Consider the following 23874-nt stretch of genomic DNA (forward strand, 5'->3'; position numbering starts at 1 on the left):
ATAGTCTATAATACATGGAAGGTGTGATGCCCTGAGAGCTGTCAGCACCCACAAACTGCAATTCCCAAGATTCTTTGCGGGAACTAAGTATTCCTTTGGATATATGATGGGGGCCTTAGTCAGTCTCCCCGCGCGCCCCTAAGTGGGAGATGGAGACGCGTCCTTTGACTACATTTCCCAGGGTGCCTTTCAAGCGCTTGTCAGTGGCCCGTGGAGAGGCGGAAGCTGGACGGGTTTCCGGTGCCTCTCCCCCCCCCCTCCTCCGCCCTGCTCGTTCTCCTCCCGAGTCCGCGGCCGTTGAGAAGAGCGAGAGGTGCCGCCCGCCTCTCCCGTCCTGTCGCCGCCGCCGCCATGGGCTGTACGCTGAGCGCCGAGGACAAGGCGGCGGCCGAGCGGAGCCGCATGATAGACCGCAACCTGCGCGAAGACGGCGAGAAGGCGTCCAAGGAGGTGAAGCTGCTTCTGCTCGGTAAGGAGAAGCGGGCGAGGAGGGTGCGGCCGGGGCCTGCTCCGCCGGCGGCCCCGGGGTGGGGCGAGGGGCAGGGACGGGGCAGCCGGGCCCCGTGAGGAGAGGCCGAGGTGGCGATTCTCTCTTAACCGGGCGCTCCCCGTTGGTGGCCCGGGCTGGCCCTCCCGTGGCTCCCGGGCACGTCCCGCAGCTTCCTCGCGAGCAAGAGGGAGCGAGGCGCCCAGCCCAAGAGCTCCTCTTGGTCCAGCTGCCGCTTTCTGACCCAAAGGGCTTTCGTATGTTTAAATTTTTTAAGGCCCTAAGTAGTAAAAGTAAAAGTCCTGCAGGCTTAAGGCCAGAATCCCAGGAAGTCAGTCGCGACTAAACTTCGTGGGAGAAGATCCTAGGCCTTCCCCAATTATTTTTTTAAATAGAAACCTTCCGATCAGGTTTAAGGAACTTGGAAGGATGATGGTTTTGAATAGTTGTACAGCTGCCCCCCCACTCACCCACTTGCAGTAGACCTTGAGGAAGGAGAACGGTCTACCTTTCACATCACACAAAAAACTCCTTGCTGTTTGTTCCGTGTGTTGATAAGGGTTTGTTCTGCATTTGTGTTTTAAAGATCCCTTTTCAGACCCTCCTCCAGGTTTTCACATTTGCAGAAGTACCTCTCTGAAAAAATGAAATGAGAGAGAAACAGATTCCTAGAACTAGTATGTAGGCAGCATCTGATGCCAAGTGCCCGCCTGCTCCTTTTGCTGATTCTCTAGAAGCTTGAAGGAAGAGGCCCCTGATAACCTTGGGCAGCTTGCCCCTTTGCCATGAATGTGAGAAAGAGGGTTAGCCTCAAGCTGTTTGTCTTGTACATACAGTATAGGGGACTGTGGAATGGTTTCTCTCTAGCAAAGAGCACAAGAATTACCTGTCTTCTGTTAGTGGCATCTGGCAAGTGTACTTGGTGTTCCTGGTCTTTTTCTAGACACCCCCTCTTTTCAGCCAGAACTTTTTCTCCTGAACTTTTTTTTTCCTGGCGGTACATCTGAAGACCTATGTTAGATAACAAGTGGCAGAAGTTGAAATTGCATCGCCTTTTCATTTGTCAGTTTTAAGTCACTGAGGCCACATGTCATTCACTTCAGTTCTTTATTTCATTTAATGAATGAATGTAGCCATTCATTTATTTAATTTCAGGCTTTTAAAATAAAGCAACCAAGAAAAAGTAACAAATGACCCAGTTCTTAAAGTACAAAATTTTGGATTTTCAAAAACCTAAAATAGAAATCACAGCAGGTGTGATAAACAAGAAATTAAAAATAAGCATTTAATAACTACAGGTAGCTTCCAAACAAAGTTTTCAAAAACTTGGTGATGAAGTTCCTTATCAGTGTTTTCTAAAGAAACAATGCTCATAGGATCAGATAGTGAATGACTGAAGGACAACAAAGCAGAAAGCGGAGGATAAGTTTTCTTAATTGAGAGAATATAAACCTGTTGGGGGTTGTTCACCTAGGAGTAGGTGTTTAGCTTAAAAACAACCATGATGTCCGGGATAAACAGCCATGTTTACAGATAATGGCAGATGATATGGTATAGTAGAGTACAATCCTAACCAATCCATGAAGAGTTTCTAAAGAGTTTGTTGGTTGGACAACTATGCTTTATTTATTACCACATTTTATTGTGTGTTCTATTGTCTTTGTTCTTAAAAAATGTTATTGTTTAATGCACTTTTATAGTTTAAGGTCCTAGTTGTACTGACTCCAAAGTCATGCATGTTGGGGTGGGTCAGTGGGAGAAACCCTTAATTAGACTGAGGTGGAAAGAGGTATTGGCCTCATTTGCACATAACACTAATTTAGCTTAGCACAAACTTAATGGCTCCTGGAAAGGAGATTGTAGCTGCTCTGCTCCTCCCCTGTCATTTTCCTGCTATCCTGCAATTGATTACAGCATATAGTTTATGCGAAGATAACTAAACAAGAAGCCTAGGTTCAGATGGCATGCTAAGTAAACCATGGCTTAGCTTAGTGCAGCAACAAAATGGCAAGGGAGGAGTTTGGCTTAGCATTGCATGTGAATCAGGCCATTGTGATCAAAGGCCACCAGAAGTCAATTGCAGTGGCAATGAAAATGCAAAATTCTGCATTAGGAAAGGTATTTTTAAAAAATCAGCTACAACTACAGTTAATGCTGTGCACTGTTGTAACCCATCCCATTTCAAAAAGGCAGCTTTAGAACTGGCAAAAACTAGAAAAGGACAATTTAACTTATCACAGTTATGAAATCTTTCCCATGAACACTGGCTCAATGAGAAAGATGGGGGGCACAATAAAATTATTCAAAAATTACTAAAACAGGGATCAGAAATTTGTGGCCTTACAGATGTTGTTGGAGTACAACTCCCTTCAGCCCCAGCTAGTATGGTTAACAGTCCAACATCTTCTGGAGGACCACAGGTTGTCCATGCCTCCATTTAATTTAGAAGAACTATGTCACACGACCATGTCAGCATGTAATGTTAAGCCATTAATTTAATGGTTTAGTAAACTATCCTGTGCCCAGCTGCATGCAGACCAGCCACTCCTGCTTTGCTCTGCCCCTTTTTCTAGTGGAGAAAGAAACCACGAAGCATCCGGTTTAGAATTATTGCTTCACCCCAACCAATTATGATTAGGAAGTCAGCATGATGAACACACACATAACTGAAATACTATGAATATTATGAGTTCTGAACCTGTATTTTCAATTGGAAGAATCATGATTTAAACCTCCTTTGGGGGGCAGTTTTATTACCATTGTGCCTCAGAAGAATTATCGTCCTCTCTTTCTCTGCATTCGTTTTTTCCTTTCCTTTTTGGCAGCATGGAATTTGGCAGCACACTTTCCCAAAGTTTAGTTACACCAATCTTCATCCCAAGTTTTCTTGTTTATGCTTGTTTTTCTGATAGATCAGTGGTATACATTTCTACTCAGACGTGAACTCTTCTGAGTTCAATAGGGCTTACTCACAGGTAGCTTTGTATAGAATTGCAGGCTAAAGAATGTAAGTTCACAAACTGGTTCATAGGACCCAAAATGCTTTCATGTTTTTATGCTGTACAGAGTTTGCATGTATCTGTGCATGTAAACAGTATTTTTTTAAAAATGCTGAAGGGAAAGGTGTGACTGCCTTGCAATGTATTCAGAAGTAAAGATAGAATTCCTAGTATCTGTAATAGAGCTTTAAACTAAACCACTTTGTTTATGGAGCACTCCTGCATTGATTGGGTTGAATGACTTCACAAATGGCTTTGATTCAATACTATTTTAAAACTAAAATTCCACTTGACAGTATGGCATAGTCTTAATTTGAAGGAGCTAGTCTTGATCAGTCTACTTATAAGTTTATTACTGAACTTGGTGGGATAAGTGTGCATGCAGATGTGTGCAAATTCATTTCCTTGTATTACCAAAACAATACAACCAAAGGTTCATGGGTACATTAATTAGTGTCGGTCCACAGATGGTTTATGATTTGCAGAATACTCATTTTGTTTAATAAACATGATGGATTTAAAAGGGATATAGACAAATTCATGGCTACTAGCCATGGTGGCTATAAGATGCTTCCAGGATCAGAGGCTCCATGTCTCTGAATACCAGTTGCTAAGAAAAAAGATCAAGTGTTCTGTATAGATGGTGCTATTGCCATGAAGGGTATAGTAAAACCTGCAGTGAAGGAATGATGAGCAAGGTAATTAGTTCACTTCACTTGACTGTGTGTTTATAACCACTGAAAATTCACATGCAAAAAGGAAATGGTTTTAGTTGCCGTTTTTAAGAAATCAGTGAACATAAAATGACTGGTGTTTACATAATGAAATATTCCTCGTATTCCTCAGTTAGTCATATAGGACTGATACACACATATAATACTAAGCCATTGGCCACTAAACCATGGTTTAACATTTCATGTGAACCCTGCCCAGCAGCTTAACTATGGTTTGTTAACTGCCATCAAGTCACACTATGAAGCCATGATTTGTTGACATGTTCTAACTTCAGCTTTGCATTGCATACTAACCAAGCACCCTTCCTTTAGTGTGGTTTGTTTGGCAAATGTCTGAGGTGGGGTGGTCAAAGGCATGAGGCAACAGCAGCTGCAAAACAAACCAAACTTTGGAGAAACAAGTCGTGGTTTCTTTGTCTGTGGGACAACTTGTGGTTAACCCATGGTTTGTCAAACCATGACTTTGATGTAGGCCAAGCCTTCATTAATTTCATACATTTCTGGATAATAGTAAAGATTTCTTTTTCTGTATCATTTCAATATCCTAACAGTTTTGCACCCAGTCATGTAGGCTTCTTTGAGAAAGGCTCTCTTGCATCATCTTCATCCTGATTTATTACACTATGCAATACTGTAACATTCACCAGCCTCCAGTTCAAAATGATACTGTATTCTTTTAGGAAGGTTTTTTTCTATATGCTTCTGTTCACAATGCCTGATACTTGTTGTATTTGTGTGTTGGTGGTCTTCAAACAGAGCTCCTCAGATGGAGTAGTAAAGTGTCCTGTACGTCCTTGGTGAGATTTACTTTTTTTGCCGGGGGGTATTCTGGAAGCAGTTACGTAAACTGTTGAATTGTGTGATCATAATTTCTCTTTCTTTCTTTCTGGTCATACAAAGGTCACTTACTTTTCCACAAACAATACTCTAGTCTGTCTCACAATAAGCACAATTAGGCAAGTACAAAATTCACTTTCAACCGAAGTGTGAAGAAATTATTTGGCGTATTACCAACCGTCAGCTACTAATAGATGTCTTTCAAGCTTCTGAAATACATAATACTTAGTTGAGGAGGCAGCATGGTAGACACATTTTCAGTCCTTTGGCATTTGATCCTTAGTAACAGGCCAGTTACTAAGGATAACTGCAACAGATTTCAAGGATAAAGGGAATCTATACAACTGAGAGAATGCTGCTATTACCCCTCCTTTATCCTCCCCACATCTCTCTGTTCCAAACAACACTTCTATTGTTCCATTATTGTTTTGCCTCTAGGAAAAACACTTTAATGAAGGGCCACTCCATTTAGCTGACGTATAGTTCTTGCGTGATTTTCCTATTGCCGTAAATAGCTAAATTTACAGAAGTTGCATTGATCTGTCTACTCAGATAATGTATATTATTTGTCTGGTTCAGTATAACTTCACAAACCAGTTGAACCACAGTACAGTAAATAGGTTCTGTCTCCCTTCACTTCAGTGGGAATAATTGTACATAAATGGAATAATTCTGTGAATTTTCAGGCTGCTTCACATTTTATAAAATTAATGAATATACAGTGTGGAGCCCTGTGACATGTGAGGAATGGATGGCATTTTTTGACTGCAGGCACACATCATTGAGAGCTAGGGGGCATTTGTACCTGATTTTTTTTCTGCCATGGCATAATCCCCATAATCTACACAAATGATAAAGAAGCATGCATATTATAGTTGTTGTGCGTACAAGTAGTATACTCAAAATGTACCTGCTAATTTTGTGCTATGGCCTTGAATAGTAATACTATCTTTCACTGCAACTAAGCTTTCTTAAAAGAAGGGGAACCTAGCAAGGTAAAGGTACCCCTGCCCGTACGGGCCAGTCTTGACAGACTCTAGGGTTGTGCGCTCATCTCACTCTATAGGCTGGGAGCCAGCGCTGTCCGCAGACACTTCCGGGTCATGTGGCCAGCGTGACAAGCTGCATCTGGCGAGCCAGCGCAGCACACGGAACGCCATTTACCTTCCCGCTGGTAAGCGGTCCTTATTTATCTACTTGCACCCGGGGGTGCTTTCGAACTGCTAGGTTGGCAGGCGCTGGGACCGAACGACAGGAGCGCACCCCGCCGCAGGGATTCGAGCCGCCGACCATGCGATCGGCAAGTCCTAGGCGCTGAGGTTTTACCCACAGCGCCACCCGCGTCCCAATTACTAATTACTACAGTGGTGCCCCGCAAGACGAATGCCTCGCAAGACGGAAAACCCGCTAGACGAATAAACGGACATAAATCCGACATCAGGAACCACAAGACAGAAAAACCAGTAGGAGAACACTTCAATCTCCCAGGACATTCTATACAAGATCTCAAAGTAGCTGTTCTATTACAAAGGAATTTCAGAAATAGACTGGAAAGAGAAGCTGCTGAATTGCAACTTATCACCAAACTTAAAACTATAGAGAGACCTGGTTTGAACAAAGACATTGGATTCTTATCTCATTATACATGACAAAGCCATTTTTCACCTTCTCACCCCTTGCTTTTTCCTGTTAGACCTATTGCAGTCGTTAAGAGTCGTCAACAGGCTCATCGCAGCTATCTGCCAATCACCCATTCCCACCACCCTTCTGAGTAATACCCCTCCCCACCTTCTCACTATATAGAAAGGTCCGGTGACTTCTGTTTCAGTGTATCTGAAGAAGTGTGCATGCACACGAAAGCTCATACCTAGAACTAACTCAGTTGGTCTTTAAGGTGCTACTGGAAGGAATTTTTTTATTTTGTTTTGACCATGGCAGACCAACACGGCTACCTATCTGTAACTTCGCAAGACGAAAATGTCTTGCGAGTTCCTGCGGGGGGTTTTTCCCTCTCCCCCCCTTTTCTAAGCCGCTAAGCCGCTTATCTGCTAAGCCGATAAGCCGCTAATAGCGCTAATCCGCTAAGCCGTCAATGGGCTTGCTTCGCAAGACGAAAAAACCGCTAGATGAAGAGACTCGCGGAACGGATTCTTTTCGTCTTGCGAGGCACCACTGTATTTCTATTAACTAAAGCTTTTTCCTCTTTAGAACAAGTTGACTGTTTGTAATTTTATTTCTTCCGTTTTGAGGTGGAACTTAAGGAAAAATGCCAGAACCACTCATGATGAAGCCACCTTGCATAATAAAACCCCAACTGCTGTATCTTCTCTGCAAAGTCACTTCCGAAGGAGTGACTGCAGTGAAGAAGCAGCTGCGGGGGGGGGGGGGGAGTCCTTAAACTTTCCACTTTCTGCTGGCTTTCTCTTGCAAAGCCCCACTCTCTGTCCTCCCCTGTCTGGGTCCCTGATCCATGTTTGCAAAATGTGAAGCACTGCTTCTATTGCCCGTTCCTTCTTGGTTGCAGTCATCTCCCTCCTGACCTTGTTTTGCAGGAAAGTAATGATAGCTGGGGTCTTTTCCCACACAGGTGTAATAAATATTTCAGGCCTAAGAGAAGTGGTACAGAGCTAAGAAATATTCCAGGTTCCTGGAAATGTAAGAAATCTTACATAGATCTGTACACAAAAAAAAAAAATCTAATGCTGGGTCATTCATATCTTGAGGCTATTGCCCCATAGTCTGAAATGTATTTGAGCTCTTCTTCATCAGGTTTTTAAATTGAGGAGCAATCTATACTGAACTTTTTCATAAACAATGCTGCAAATTCATCTTCCTGTAAAATATCCCATCTGTTTAGTCTTTTAAAATATCTAAACCAGTTGTGGGAAAGCTTTGACTCTCTGTATGTTGCTGAACTATAATCCCATCAGTCCCACCAATCATGGTCAGTGGCCAGGGATGATGGGAGTTGTAGTTCAACAACATCTGGCTGGCCAAGGGTCTCACAAACCTAATATAAACAAAGACTTTTGTTCAGTTTGGGTGTCAGTGTATCTTTGGGATCCAATGCCATCTTGTGAAGTAGAATATGTTTGCTTGCTTTGACAATAGAAGGCTGCGTTTTAAAAATAAGAAATTAATGTGAAATGCACAACTGAAGCTGTTGTAGTTTTTTCTGTATACTTCATGCTACCCAGTTCACCAGTAATTGTGGTCTTAAGACCCGGATCCTGAAAATTTGGACACTCTGCTTACAGTATCCTTCCCTACTATTCCGTTCTGACTTCATTTGGCAGCACAACCCCAGTGTAAAGAAAATCCTGTTCTTCTTGTAGCAGAACTTAAAAGCAGCTTGGTATGTGATCTGCCACCTGAAAGGGAGTTAATATTTTAAACAGTATATTATTTCCACATGATTAGGAGTGGCTCAGAGGCATAGCAATTGAGAGTTGGCTCTAAGAAGCAAAAGCAGCTGCTGATGAAATACATGCAAGCTTCTCTTCCCATCCCGAGACTTTTATTTGGTTTGCCCTCCCCCCTCGTCTTTGGGGGAAAGTAATTGCTAGGGTTATAGCCAAGGGATTTTGAAGTATGTAAACAAGTAGCAACATTCAATTTATAAACACATAAGAAGCTGCCTTATACTAAGCCAGACCATTGAGCTATCCTACTCAGTATTATCCACCGCGTATGGAAGCAGTTCTCTAGGATTTCTGATAAGGGTCTCTCCCCCAGTCCTACCTGGAGATGTAGAATTGAATTTAGGACCTTCTGCATGTGAAGCAGTTGCTCTGCCAATGATTTATGACACTTCTTTGAAATCTTGGGGAATTCGTGTTTCATAGTTCAGTACAGTGGTGCCTCGCAAGACGAAAAGAATCCGTTCCGCGATTCTCTTCGTCTAGCGGTTTTTTCGTCTTGCGAAGCAAGCGCATTGAAGGCTTAGCAGATTAGCGCTATTAGTGGCTTAGCGGCTTAGCGGATCAGCTGATAAGCGGCTTAGCGGCTTAGAAAAAGGGGGGGGAGGGAAAAAAAGTCGGAAAAACTCGCAAGACATTTCGTCTTGTGAAGCAAGCCCATAGGGAAATTCGTTTTGCGAAGTGCCTCCAAAACAGAAAACCCTTTTGTCTAGCGGGTTTTCCATCTTGCGAGGCGTTCGTCTTGCGGGGCACCACTGTACTAACCATGCAAAAATTAGGTAATTAATTTAGAAACTCAAAACTTCAGTATATGCTGCTGCGGGCTTTGGGCATACATCTGTGTTGTCACATGTACACACAAAAGGAAGTGTGTGCTTAAGTGTTTTATACACATAATTATTTGGTCTTTATGTTTCTGACAGTCTTTGAGAGATCAGTAGTGTTTTGCTGCAGGAAGTATGAGAAACATTTATAAGTAGGTGATGGGTAATCCTGTATACATATGTAGGTATCCCAGTTATTTGTATAAAGAATGCAGATGTTCATTTTGTAAATCCTGACTTCCAATGAGGCTTAAACTGCCAAAGATTACTTGCAGCTGTTGCTAAGAGGCATGGGAATTAAATTGTGTGAAGTGTACTGGTGCGTGAATGCTTCTGGAACAGACGGTAGTTGATGTAGAAAAATAGTTAAATTTTGAACTCACTCACCAAGATTCTGCTTTCTCAATTTCCACATCAAATTAAAACAGGTTTGCTTATTTTTGTTTTATAGGTGCTGGAGAATCTGGTAAAAGCACCATTGTGAAACAGATGAAGTAAGTAAAGCGGCGTATCTTTTAGACTGGTACCTAATCTAATTATACCGCATACATTGCCTGCACATGGAGGATCTTCTCAGGGTTTGAAAGAGCTCTGTTATTCCCCACTTCACTCTGCCATGAAGGCACTGTGAGGGGACATCTGGGGACTTGAAAGTTTGCATGCTGCTCCTTTTCTTGTCATATTGTGCTGTTTGTACAGATGTCTTATTGGGCTGTGAGATTACAAAGCTATTGAGTCCTGCCATGATCCTCTCTTGGTGCTTTGCCCATGGTGCTAGTGAAGTATGTTAATGTGCTATTGCACAAGTAGATTGTACTTCTGCTTGTGCAAGGGAGTGGGGTTCCCCGAACTTTTTGCTGGTTCATCCTTCCTGCTGCAGGCCCTGCTCCACATCCCACCTCATTCCGGAGGATTTCCCAATCCCAGGTAACAGTTTTTGAGAGGACAAAGGGACTACAGGGGAAACAAGAGGCAAGAAAGCTCCATTATCTTGGCAGTAGTTAAACTACAACCCAATATGTTTAGGTATATGTAAGGAATAAAATTTTATTTGTTACTGTTTTGTCCTGCCCTTTCTCAATGAGGGGATGTATGGTTCTCTCCCCCCTTTCTCAACTCTGTGAGGTACCGTAGGTTAGTCTGACTGACAGTGACCGGCTCAGTACTTACTTAGCCTAATGGCTGAATGGGGATTTCCTCACTCTGGGCAAAGCACCAACTGGTTAGTATTTCTTTCTTTTTCAGAATCATTCATGAGGATGGCTATTCAGAGGAAGAATGCAGACAGTATAAAGTGGTTGTCTACAGCAATACTATCCAATCCATCATTGCAATAATAAGAGCAATGGGAAGACTAAAGATAGACTTTGGTGAAGTTGCCAGAGCTGTAAGTGTATTGTATTGATTTAAAATTACTACTGATTTAGTAGTAATGATAATAAAGTGCTTGTCTATTAAACTGGTGGTGGAAATACCATTACCATCTTGTGTTTATGTGTATACATTTGATCCAAAAATGTGAGGAGTTGGTAAACTGTGTTCTTGTTGTTTTGATGTTATTGTAATGTTGTCAGTAGATGTGAAGGACTACCTTTTCCCACGTGAACCTGACAGTGCATTAAGTAAGATCTTTGAGGGCTTTCTCTGCTTTCAGATGATTAGGTGGTGGGTGGTAACTGGGAAGCAGGTCTTTTTATGTTTAGGAGTGCTGGTGTGTATTTTGTTTTTTTCATCTCCAAGCATTGACTCCCCCCCCCCAGCTCTTAATTAACTTTTTGATGCATTCTGTTCTAGTTCAAAATCTCTGTAAAAATGTGGATTTGTTTGCTCTCTGCTGTTTTATAGCTATTACTGTTTTTAATGGTTTTTATGTTACTAGTTGTCTTATGTAAGCTTCCCTGGACATGTAAACATTGAAGGGTGGGGTACAAATCCCTTAAATAAATAAGTGCTGTCAACCTCTGAGAATGTTCTTTTGTGATCTCTTAAACAGCTCAAGACATGTTAGACAAATTTGTAGCTTCTGCTGCTGTGCTTCTTTAATTAATCTATCATTACTGTTTTGTATAATTAAGTAGGAGAACACCTTGCTGAAACTGTCCATCTTCCTGTATATCAGTCATTTTTCCCATTTAAATTCAAGCTGGTGATATTATTATTATTATTATTATTATTATTATTATTATTATTATTATTATTATTATTATTTCATTTTTAAAAAATGCTTTATCTTGCCCAAGGCAACCCAAAGCCGCTTACAACCAACCACATGTAGTGTGTGGCTTGAAGTTTCTTGCACCTAATGCCATAGATGACATAAGACTTGGGAAAGTGAACATGATTTGATTGGACTATTTAGTCCCAGGAACTGGAGCTCTCCCATACTTGCTTTAAAACTTTAATTATCCATGATTTAAAAAACTAGTTTGGTATGCAGTGTTGATGAGCATCTATTTCAAAAATTTCAACTTCTTTTCCCTAATTTAAAGCTATATTTCTTGTATTTGCAGATATTTGTTTTGCTTAAATTGTTCTTTTCCCAGCTTAAGACAGTGCTCAGCTACTAGTTTTGCAGCTTTAAAACTTTTTAATTCATAAGCGTAAGCTTTAATTATTTCTTTGGCTCTTGCCATTCTTATCACAATGTGTTTCATAGCTGAGTAGTACTATTTAAAGTAGTCCACAGAAGCTTATGCCATAGGGCAACATACAGTTGTGTCTGTAGAACAGACTTCCATTTATGCAATGGGGCTTTCTCTTCTCCCTCTTGTAGTCTCCCATTGCAGATCTGCTCTGGAGGGTTGTGGGGCACAGAGGGCTCCAGAGGGGAGGAAAAGAAGAGGAAGTCCAATTGTATGAGCAGGTCTGCTTGTGCAACAGTGGATATCTCCAATAATAAATAAGGTGTCCCAAACCTCTTTATTGGATGAGCTTGTTTCCCAACTGTCATATCAGACTGTAGTATACCTTCATTTTTGGTAGTTCTGATCAGCATAGCTGATTCTTTGAATTCTAGTTGTGATGCACATCAAATAATGGTTTGTGCAATTAGCAGTTGGTCGTTTAGAAGTCACATTTCAAAGAAGGAAACAGTCTGCTGCTGGTGGGTAGTAGGTAATCAACCATACCATTGTAAACTCGCATTGAAACACTTCCCCTAATGTTGGTTGTTAAGCATATGTTATTATACTGCACATGATAACAGCAGTGTTTAATTTGCCTTCTTCTGCAGGATGATGCCCGTCAGTTGTTTGTACTAGCTGGAAGTGCAGAGGAGGGAGTCATGACTCCTGAACTGGCAGGCGTGATTAAGCGGTTATGGAGAGATCCTGGGGTCCAAGCATGCTTCAGCAGATCAAGGGAATATCAGCTTAATGATTCTGCATCCTAGTAAGAAGCTTTTTATAGATTTTAATCACTTTCACCGATAAACTCATGCTCTTTTAACTACCCACATAGGTGCTATACTTGTTTTGTCAGAACTGTTGTTTATTTTTCAGAGTTCTGGCAAGAGCGATGAATACTCCCAAATAATTTCTGTGGTATTCCTCAAAAGGCTTTGGGGAAACTTAATGTGAGGATGTTAAAATGCATTTCAGGAAAATTCCTTAAGCCTGACAAACTGGACAGTGAACAGTTAATGAAGGCTTGGCTTTGAAGATTCCATCGATTATGCTTAATTGATCAAAGCGAGTTCTGTGGGTCAAAGGAAAGGGCGGAGCCATCAGTCCCAACACCACTCACTTTCCTTGTCTATGGTATACTGGATGCTTGGCAACCTGACTTTAATGGCATTCTTGAGGTCTCCTCTAAAACAGTGGTACTAATCTTTTTCGTTTTGACAAAAATGTCATCTGCCCAATTCTCAGTGTTTATTTTGTCTTGTCTGAACTTGGGAAAGGACTGTAGCTTGGTGGTAGAGCATCTACTTTGTATGCGGAAAGTCCCAGTTTCAGTCCTGGGCATCTTCAGGTAGGACTGGGAAAGACTGTGGCCTGTCATTTGTTTAAACTTAGTCACTGAGGACAATTGAGGAGTGGCAACAGTCCTTTGGACACTGCATGAACCTATTATTTCTTTCCAGAACTGCATGAACCTATTATTTTATTTCAGAAGTGCTTAATATTCTTAGGGTATAGGTGTTTGCAACACTTCCTGGAGACTTTTTCTGCCTTTACAGTGGACCCTCTGGATATGAACTTAATTCGTTCTGGGGATCCGTTCACACCCTAAAAATAATGTAAATAGAGGTGCGCTTCTGCACATGCACAAGGCGTGCAGAGCACTTCTGTGCATTCGGTGAAACCCAGAAGTATACACTTCCGGGTTTGCTGTGGCTATAACCTGAAGATTCCATATCCAAAGGGATATGTAAGTAGAGGTACTACTATTTAGCTTGAAGTCACAATAAAAGAAGCCATTTATACCCATAACAGCAGTATGAAGCTGGCTATGATTATAGGGAACAAGTATCATTTTTGAATGGATTTTCTTGGCATTGCTGTGCCCCCCCCTTTTTTGTAGAACAATGGTTTTATTTGCATTTTCCAGTAATTTAAACCAAGATGTTCTTAAGAACCTGTGGATTATCTATTTTGAGATAGATTTTTTTTTTTTTACACCAGTGTATGCAGCATATCATAGGACGAGGGCAATAAAATCACTAATTCCTTGCTGGTTGATAACTTGCCGAACCAAGTCTTTGTACTACCAGATAAGGTAGATCTAAACCAGCTTTACTTCTTCAGAGCTTGCTGCTGAAACGTGACTGTACTGTATACATATGACTAACCTGCATGGAAAGAGAGAATATCATCTGTTTAAATAATTCACTGCTTCTTGTTTTCAAATGAAGCTCTTAACTGTTTTCAGCACTTGAAGTAGCTCTTGTATTCTTTTGGCGGCATTTTACATTACAGCCAGTTGCTTGGAGTTTTCATTTAATCCACTCACATTTTGGTTTTAGTTTCAGGTTGCTTTTCCATTGCCTAATCTAAAAGCAGGACAACACGCTCTTCCTTCTAGTGTGGGCAGAAAAGTGAGGTATAAATGAATGAAATAATAAATAAAGTTAAAGTACTGTTTCACATAGCTGTAGTTTAAGTATATCATAGAAGGTCGCAAGATCTTTGTTTCCCAGCAGAAGTATTTTTATTTCAAGAAGCTGAGATCATAAACTTTGCCCTCCCTAGATAATTTGTTAACATGAAACCCTAATCAGGAATCTGCTTTAGCAAAGGAATAGCATCTCAAGTCAGTAATTATATTCTTTGAGTTAATTTTAAGTCGTCTTACTGCTTTGTGAGACTTTATAGAACCAAATGAGACTGGGCTCTCCGTTAAAAGGTTCAGCTGTAAAATACAGTTAAGTGGCAGTGCAGAATAAGGCTGCCCTCCCTTCTGCTGCAGGAGAAAACTAAGCTAGAGCCAGAATACTATATAGTAACTAATGTGTTGGATATGGATGTGGATAACCCAGATTCAAACCTTGTTTAACTGATAAAGCTCATGGTACCCTTAGGGCAAGCTACTGTATTTCCTCCTTGGTTCCAGCACATTGTGATTTTCAAGACAGTGTCTGTTGGTTCTTTACGCATATTTAGAAGTAAGTAAAGTCATAGATACTTGTAAAAAGAAACCATGGGGAATAGGGACATTACCTAATAATACCTAATAATATAGTGCAAGCTTCCCTAACCAGCTGCCCTCCATACCTTTTGTACTACACCACTCATCACCCTGAGCCTTCATACATTTTAGTGCAAAATATCTGTAGGGCACCATGTTGAGGAAGACTGACAGAGGAAATCTCCTAAGATTTCAAGTACTGTATATAGTCGTCACTCCTTGCAACAACCCTTTTAATGTAGACCTGTTACTGAGTGGGGATCTGTGAGGTTGGGGAATAGTGACTTGCCTGAAGTTAACCAGCAAGTTAGTGACCGAGCTAAGATTTTAATTGGTGACATAGTCTCGTCACTTACTTTTCTTAACTGCTGCATTGCACACAACTCCTTCCTACTGATCTCCATGAAGTTTCTCTCATCACAGCAACTCAGGCAATGATACATACCTCAAGCTTGCAATCCTACCAATCTATAGTGCATACTCTTCAATTTGTGTCTTGTATTTCTCCCCTTTGCCTGCCAGTATAGAGGTAACAACTATCAATTCTTTCTACATTGCATTTCCTACATGTATATCTTAGAACTCTTTTTTAATGTTTCAAATAAGCACCATTTATATAAATGTTCTTTATTGAATAACTTAAGCAAAAAAGACAGGACCTTGCCTTAAGGAGTTTTTATTCTCATCATCATATTAGGGACTACTTTGGCTCAAGCTATTATATTTACTGATTGTTGTAAAACTCGAGAATTTATAGTGTGAACATTGCTACAGTAATGATGTTTTGGAAAGCCTGTATCTTAAAACTACATTTTAAGGCAGCTCTCAATGTAGCTTTCTTATAAAGAACTCAAAATATATCCATTGGCTCCAGTTTCAACTGAGGTTGCAAACTTACCGTAAGTAACTTTGTTAAACATGGAATAAATTTCAACAGTTACATCCAGTAAAGCCAGTGCTTGACGGGCTTTGGGTAATCTACAACTATATGACAGTCATGACACCCTGGAAGAAGAAGAAGAAAAATAACATTGCAGAAGAATTTTTTATTTTTCTCTAGATGAGAATAAGGCATAGAAGAGGAATATAGGAGTCGCTCATGAAAATTGTGTCTTAGTCCAAGAGAGTGGATAAAAATGTATTTATCTCCTTTCTCCATCTCTCTTTCCCCTTTAGCTACCTTAATGACTTGGACAGAATATCCCAGCAAAGTTACATTCCAACTCAGCAAGATGTTCTACGGACCAGAGTGAAAACGACAGGCATTGTAGAAACACACTTCACTTTCAAGGACTTGTATTTCAAGTGAGTTACATTGTGGTTTGTAGGGTCCCACTTACATATTACTATCACTCCACTGTTTTTTGGGTTGTGGTGTAAAATTTACGACTTTTACATATGCTCATGTTGTGCAGGCTTAATTTGGCTCCGGCTTCGCACAGTGTAAAATCTCTGTCCTTCAGTTCTATTCTTGCTGGAGATTTTTGGTATCAGTTCACTTTTTTATTTTCATTGTTTTGTTCTTTTCAGCTGCTTTTATGTTGGGATCACAGACACAGGTACTGAACCCTTCCTTTACAGGAGCATATATACTAAAAGGATACTGACTACTGTTTTACATTATTTGTTGAAATCCCCACCATGCCGACGTTCCAATTTGCCACGTGTTTATTTTCCCGTGTTGCAGTTGGAGCTGAAATTAACATGGCTTTGTGAAATGTGCATGGCTTTTTCAGCAAAACTGTGTAGAGAGAGTACTAACCAGTCAGTAGAACGGAACATTGGCCGGAAGCATGCACAGGTGTTTAAATGCTTGCCATTTATAGAGCTTGATGTAGGAAAGGGGATGTGTATTTCCCCCTGGAATACATACGTAGTGATTTGAGACTTGCAACCCATGTACCTCAATGTAGCTTCCCACCATCTTTATTGATCGCCTCTACAGGGATTGCCATATGCTCTTTAAATGCAGCCTTTAAAGTCCCTTGGCTCTGTTTTGACTATAACTTCCATCAAGTCCCATGTCTCTGTAATATATAGTGCCATGCAGAATAAGTGGGACTAGTAAGAGCTCACATCCCTCATGCTGCAAGATGCCACCATGTTTTGTGGTAGGGTGGGGGCCTTGCTACAGAGGTCATGGAACTCAGAGAAATGTTAGACACTCTGTCTGAGTTTTAAAGGAGAAAAGTGTAAGGAGCCCTGCTCTATGAACATGTATCCACCTTAACAGAATGGGCCTGACCTAGGCAGTATCCCTTTAAGTATGAATTCTTCCCCTTTGTCTCCTATCCTTCATGCCAGCCATAAGGATGCACTGAAACCCAATATTCCTCTACCTGCCACCGTGCTATTAGAGAAATGCTCATTTCTGATCATATGCTCCACCATAGCCTAGTTACAGTGCTTTATCTTGATAGACGGTAATAATAATATTATAAGAATGTTTTAATAAAGAATTTTATGTATGGCAAAATGAGTTACTACCTTTGCTTGGATTTCTGCTGACAAGGCTCACTTGCACATGTCTTTTAATTGCACTCCAATTGGTTGGGATAATGTTTAAGAATACTTTTGTGTTCATTTTATAAATGCACAGCAAAAACAAACAACAAACACAAGGAAGTTAGGATTGGGTGAATGTCATGTAAAGTTTGGTTCTGGACATCAAGTCACAGAATGGCCTTTGGAAAATTATTGTTGATGAGCTTGTGTTCTGTATATGTAAAGTGGGAATAATGAACCCCATATATAGAGAGGATGAATGCGAAAAACTCTCATTCTTCAACTTCAGTCACAGAAAGGGAGAGTTTAACCTATTCTTAAAGAATTCCTGATGCACTATGTGGACACAGCAGCGTGTATGTTGTTTAAGTAGGTTCCTCATTTAAGCTAGCCAGTCTTAATGTTATGGAGTGTCTGTTTGGTTTGTTGTGCCATTCAGCTAAACATAAAATAAGACCATATTACCCTTTAGGGGAAATTTAACTAGAAACTAGCAACACCTTGCACTATGGTGTTATGGCTTATAAATGTTTTCTGCTGGTTAGCTTTCCCACAGGAAACCACTTTGTAAGTGCATTGACCATTCTGCAACAGGAGGTTGCGTAATCAGCCATTGTTACTCAGCAGCCAAACAAAATGCTGTTCCCAAGCAGCAGAAGATGATAAACATCGTATGCTAGCATAACATTCAGGTTCTGTGTTGAGCAAGCTTACCCACCTGTGTGATATGTCAAGAGAGATGTCCTTATGTTTTTCTGTGGCATTTCCTCCTTTCTATGCCACCTTTCACTCCAAAAGGAAATCATTGTGCTGAATATGGGGTAAATTGTTATAGTCTACTGTTGGAGAATATGAATTCACATTGCAAAAGTGAGATTTTGCTATTTTATTTTATTTTGTTCTTTCTCCAGCTGTTAGAGGCAGGATAGTTTTATACTTCAAGGTAAATATTGCCTTCCCCTTACAGAAGTAGGCAGGTCCCTCTTCCCAGTCCACTTACCTTGAATACTTGATAAAATGCACATTGCTGCTATTATGATCCTGTTATTTCATGTGACTCTTAGATTTATTGGATCATATGTCCATTCAGTCTCTACCAAGAGATGCTAATCTTGTTCTTATAGCAGTCCAATGAAGTACTACGCTCAATAGACTACACTGGAAATTGTCTGGAGTTACGCATATTGTTCAAACTGTATAAACAAATAATGTTTTCCCTGGACTGTTCACTACTTAAATATTTCTCAAGATTACTAAATTATACCATATGTTAGCAGTTTATCAGCCTCTGCAATAACATGTTTCTGCTAAAGCAGATTGATAACACTCCTGAATCCTACCCCATGTCAAAATCATTCTCTCTTATTTCCCAACTTGACTCCCACTCATTAACCTGAAGTGGTAAGGAAACCATGATATGTGGTGACTACTGCTGACAATTTCACATGATCAAATTATTAGGACTGAATAATTATCATAACTGAACATACTCTTATCTTCTTGGGCTTTGACTTTGAGAGCATGAGTTTGCCGGTAGAGGTAATACTAAGCGGAGGAGGACGATAGTGTATTGTGGGAGCCCTGCATTCATGCAAGCAGGCTAGTTGTAGAGGTACTTGGCCTAGTAGTCTCAATGACTCATCTGGCTTTTAGTGATTATTAGAAACCCCCTTATCATAGTTTTTGCTAGGATCAGCATGTTTCAATTATTAAGTAAAACAGTGTTAGAGCAGCATAGGTTATGCTAGTGGCAAAGGCTCATTCAGCTTTGTAACAACCCTATGGTGTGCTTTTGACAACACTGTACACTGCACTGTACTTTATGGCATAATGTAGCATAATAATAAAAGCAATTTCTCTTTCTGCCAGGATGTTTGACGTTGGCGGCCAGCGTTCAGAACGTAAGAAATGGATCCACTGCTTTGAAGGCGTAACAGCAATTATATTCTGCGTAGCTCTCAGTGATTATGACCTTGTTCTTGCTGAGGACGAAGAAATGGTAGGTTGCCATGGAGTTAAATGTTGGTTACATGTTGCATTACGTAAACTGTGGTGGAAATTGGCTTTAAGCTTTATGTAGTTTGTTTAGGACAACTTAATTTAAATGACTTGTGTTTTGAAAATTACTAAGGCATAGAAGCAAACATTTCTTGTATGTCTCCTCAAATTTCCTGCAGTGAGCGCTGGCAGCAGCACTAATTGGCAGGCTGTGTTCAATAAAATCTTCCTTGCTCCCACCCCCCACCGTTGAATCTGAAAACTACAGTAGTTCTTAGCTGAGAAGGAAATAAAGCATCTGGATGAATTTTTGTGAAACATTATGTAATTGTGATAACTGAAAAGTCTTTTTGTGACCCATTTTTTGCCAAAGTTTAGGAATTCTGATACTTGCCCAAATGATTACTAGTACTTTCTTATCCGAGCATCAGCTTTGACTAAATCACATTATTTGCACTACTAGCTTTGTTTTCATTAGTGATTATGCAAAGTTGCTGGGGTATTACCTTTTCAACGAGATGTTTTCCTCCTCCCAGAATCGTATGCATGAGAGTATGAAACTCTTTGACAGCATTTGTAACAACAAGTGGTTCACAGACACATCAATCATTCTTTTCCTAAACAAGAAAGATCTGTTTGAGGAAAAGATAAGGAGGAGTCCACTAACAATTTGCTACCCGGAATACCCAGGTAAGGTAAAAAAATAATGGGGAAAATAGGATGAAAACAGATTGTTGCTTGGTTTAATGTGTATTTATGACCTCAGTATATGTACATAATATTTTTCTTTGTCCCATCATCTATCAACCTTTTAAAAAATATAGATCCCTGTCTGATAATGTTCCTGCTAGATGAAAACAGATATGTTAGCATTAGCTTGGCTCTGTTTACTTATTGTCATGCTGGCTTGAATACTTCATGTTCTCTCTTAAAGCCCAAGGTTGAATTTTCTGATGGAAGGAGACACCTAGACATTTCCCCCCAGATTGAGTCCTTTCACTATGTGTGATATGAAAGTGGTGGTTTCTCTCAGCATTAAAATTAGATTTTTATAATCCTAGTTCTGAAACTGATGCCCTATCACCAACAATTTATTATGGCTTTCATTGTGAGTTCTGTTGCCCAAACTTTCAAAATTTGTAGCGCAGTGTAGTCTTCCCTCACTGCTTTGTTGTGTCCTATTTCCACAGAATTTCTTCCTATGAATAAGCAAGTCATGATAGTCCCAACAGCTGCAAATTACTGCTTCATGACTGTTTGCTATTTTCCTCATAGAGGGGTCCTAAAATTGTATCTTGGCTTTGTAGCCAACTATTATGCTTCTGTTACCACATGGTTCTGCCTCTAGCTGTAATGATGAAGTCTAGAGCAATCAGAAATGATCAGACTGTGTGAGATATATGGATAGGCCTTTTAGTCAGACACTCTTAAAAGATGAATCATGCTTCTTACAGGGAATAAATAAGTAGTCAAAACCCAAGCCACAGCTTTAGGTACAAAGTACTGTCATTCATGACACCTGTTTATGTTCTCTTGCAATTGAAACTGGTAGTTCTTAAGCCTCTTGGGTTTTACAAAGTATTAGAACTTTTTAAAAAAATCATTGCTTTAAAAACAAAAAGAGGGGGGAGCTAGTAGCTAGTTTAAAAACGAGTGTAAAAGAATTTATTACAAAAGCCAAGAAAGAAATAGGTTTTCAAGAACAATGAGAATTCTGTGGCACCCAAGTACCATATTTTTATTAACACAGTTTTAAAACATGGATAGAAGGGGCTCATACCTCAGTTGCAGACTGTATATTTTGCATGCATGAGGTCTGAGGACCAGTACCTGGCATTTGTAGCTAAAGAGATACCTGATAGCCAAACTGAGCTGAAGGAAAGCTGTTACCAGACAAAGGAGATGGTATTGGATTGGATTAAATTAGATAGTCTGCTCACTATAAGCAGCTTCATATATGCATACATTGGAGGCTGCAATCTTGTACTCAATCTGATTCAATTTAGTACTTCACTAATGGCACTCAGTGACTGCAGCACTATTTGCACTAAAGAAGCAAAGAAGTAAATGGTAAAGATTTCTGATCACAAAAGATTCGCATATGCCCTGTTTGGGGAAATGGAGCTGTGATTGTGTTTCTTTAAAATGAACTACTTTTTTGTGATTGCTTCATTTAAGAGGTGTAGACACAGTTTCCTAGGTCTAGATGCATTTCTTTAGCCTAAAATGATGGCAAAGTGTGATGACTGGAAACAGTTGCTTTTCTTTTCAAAGACTTGTAAAGTCAATTGCAAGTCCTTAAAATGGTGTTAGTTAGTAGAAGTTGTAATTTTCCCCCTCCAGGTTCTAATACATATGAAGAGGCAGCTGCATACATTCAGTGCCAGTTTGAAGACCTGAACCGAAGAAAAGACACCAAGGAAATTTACACCCATTTCACCTGTGCCACTGACACAAAGAATGTGCAATTTGTTTTTGATGCTGTTACAGATGTTATAATTAAAAACAACCTGAAAGAATGTGGACTCTACTAAAAAGAGAGCGTAACAGTGAAATGTAAGTTTATGAACTTTGTAGTCTCTTCTGAGCTTTAGCATTGCATAAACAGCTGCCTGGCTATGACATGAACTTCACCTAATGAAATAAAATTATTTCCATTTCAGGATGTTGCGTTTTAAGAACTGGACTGTTTATTTGCTGCCTTGTGGGACAGCTGCAAGCATGAACAGGACCGGGGAATGAAAACAGCATGCAAAAATCCTTGCATTCTTTAGCACAATCTTCTGTACTAGGGACCTTTTTATTGATATGGGATGCGGAAGTTAAAATTCCAAAAATGGAACTACTGTTAAGTGTGATTTTTTTTTAAATCATCCAGGCATCATATGGATTGCATAGTCTCAAATGTGTACAGCTGTTACGAAGTTGAGATCCCAGACCTTCAAATATGTAGCTTTCTTTCTTTAATAAGCCACCGCTGCTCTGTTTTTAAGGTTTTTCCATCAAAACTATATATTTACTAAATTTTATTTCCTTATTTGCAAACAGACTTGTTTTAAAAACAAACAAAAAACACTTAACTATGCACATGATTGTGACCAGATCACGCAGAAAGTATTCCTCTTAGCAGGAACCTTTTGTTTTTAAAACTTGGTATGGTCAGAACTTGATATACAGTAACTGCAACTACTTAAAAGGGCCTTAGGATTCTTATGGCTAAAGCAATGGCTTCTTCTAATGTATAATGTTATGAGTCTGCTACAAACACTGTAAGGTGCTCCCACCCCTGAAAGAGAGATTTCCTGTAGCAGGGTAACAAGTCTTGTCAGACTTAATGGCTGGGGGAGGGGGTTAGCCTGGTTTATGCTGATTACCAAATCACTGAGTGTGCTACTAATGTAGCAGATGAAAATCTTCTTACATGAAATGCCTGAATTGGCTTCTAGGTAGAAAGGCGAGTTGTAAAATTACAAACTGCAGGGGGTGGGGAGAGAGTGCTGCTACAAAGCTACTTAATCAACCACTTAATTGTTTGTGTGTGTGTTTGGTCTTAAACCAGTGGGGAGTTTTGTAGACAGTGCAATTTGTTCTGCATTTACCAGGGCCTTTTCTCATAGGAGATTTCAAAAATGTATCAACCGCATGCTTTTACTTTGTAAATGTGGTGCCAAGTTCCTGTTTGCCATTGTTTTTACTGTAGTGATGTTATTAACCCAAGTCAGTACATTTATTTGCTGAAACCATTACATTGAGACTCTTTTCCAATTTGTCATGTACAGTTTCAACCTGATGTAGTTATTGGCAATATTAAAACGGTGAGTTAAAAATCTTAATGTTTCTCACTTTATTGGAGCCATTTCTAGAAATGATCTAGGGATCTTTGTCAGTCTCTCTTAATAGCATTTCCAGGTTCTGCAAATAAAGATTTTAGTTAGCTGGATTAGCTTTTTCGTTGTGCTGAACCTTCATATAAATAACTGAAACTTTCCTGTCTTGTTTCTTGAAGAATATGGTGTCAGGTATTTTCTGTGTGTTGACACAGATAAGGCTGAGAATTGTGGCAAGTTATTTCTACCATTAAGTCATATTAGCAAGATACAGCAATAATTTTCTAAAGCATTTCTTTATGACTGTTTGTTACCAAGAATGATGATGATTCTTAACAGGAAAGAGTGGTAAAATTCTCACTACATGGTAGAATATTGCAGATCACTAGCTTAATCAGTTTCTCTGTGCACACACTATCGTAAAATACTCTTGGTGAATTAATGTTTAGCTTGCATCAACTCTATTCACTTTTCACAAAAGGGAAACAGAGTCGGTGTCACTTGCCCAAGGCTATTCTGTGAGGTTCGATTTCATACATGCGTACTAAATGCGTAATACACTTCAACTGAAAAGAACTGCTTGAGATTGAATGTACCTCCTGACTTGAGGTTTGCT

General features: G+C 40.0%; 1 protein-coding gene across 1 annotated transcript; it reads left to right on the forward strand.

Moving 5' to 3' along the window:
* Window positions 1-258: 258 nt before the first annotated feature.
* On the forward strand, window positions 259-23264 carry GNAI3 (G protein subunit alpha i3). The gene is made up of 9 exons (XM_081866426.1): window positions 259-469; window positions 9752-9794; window positions 10546-10687; window positions 12533-12690; window positions 16105-16233; window positions 19303-19432; window positions 19968-20121; window positions 21775-21987; window positions 22095-23264. Exons 1-8 carry the CDS (start codon window positions 352-354, stop codon window positions 21963-21965), a joined length of 1065 nt encoding a protein of 354 aa, XP_081722552.1. The 5' UTR covers window positions 259-351; the 3' UTR covers window positions 21966-21987; window positions 22095-23264.
* Window positions 23265-23874: the final 610 nt, after the last annotated feature.

This window comes from Podarcis erhardii (assembly GCF_964252035.2).
Source record: "Podarcis erhardii genome assembly, chromosome: 6".
Classification (NCBI taxonomy): domain Eukaryota; kingdom Metazoa; phylum Chordata; class Lepidosauria; order Squamata; family Lacertidae; genus Podarcis; species Podarcis erhardii.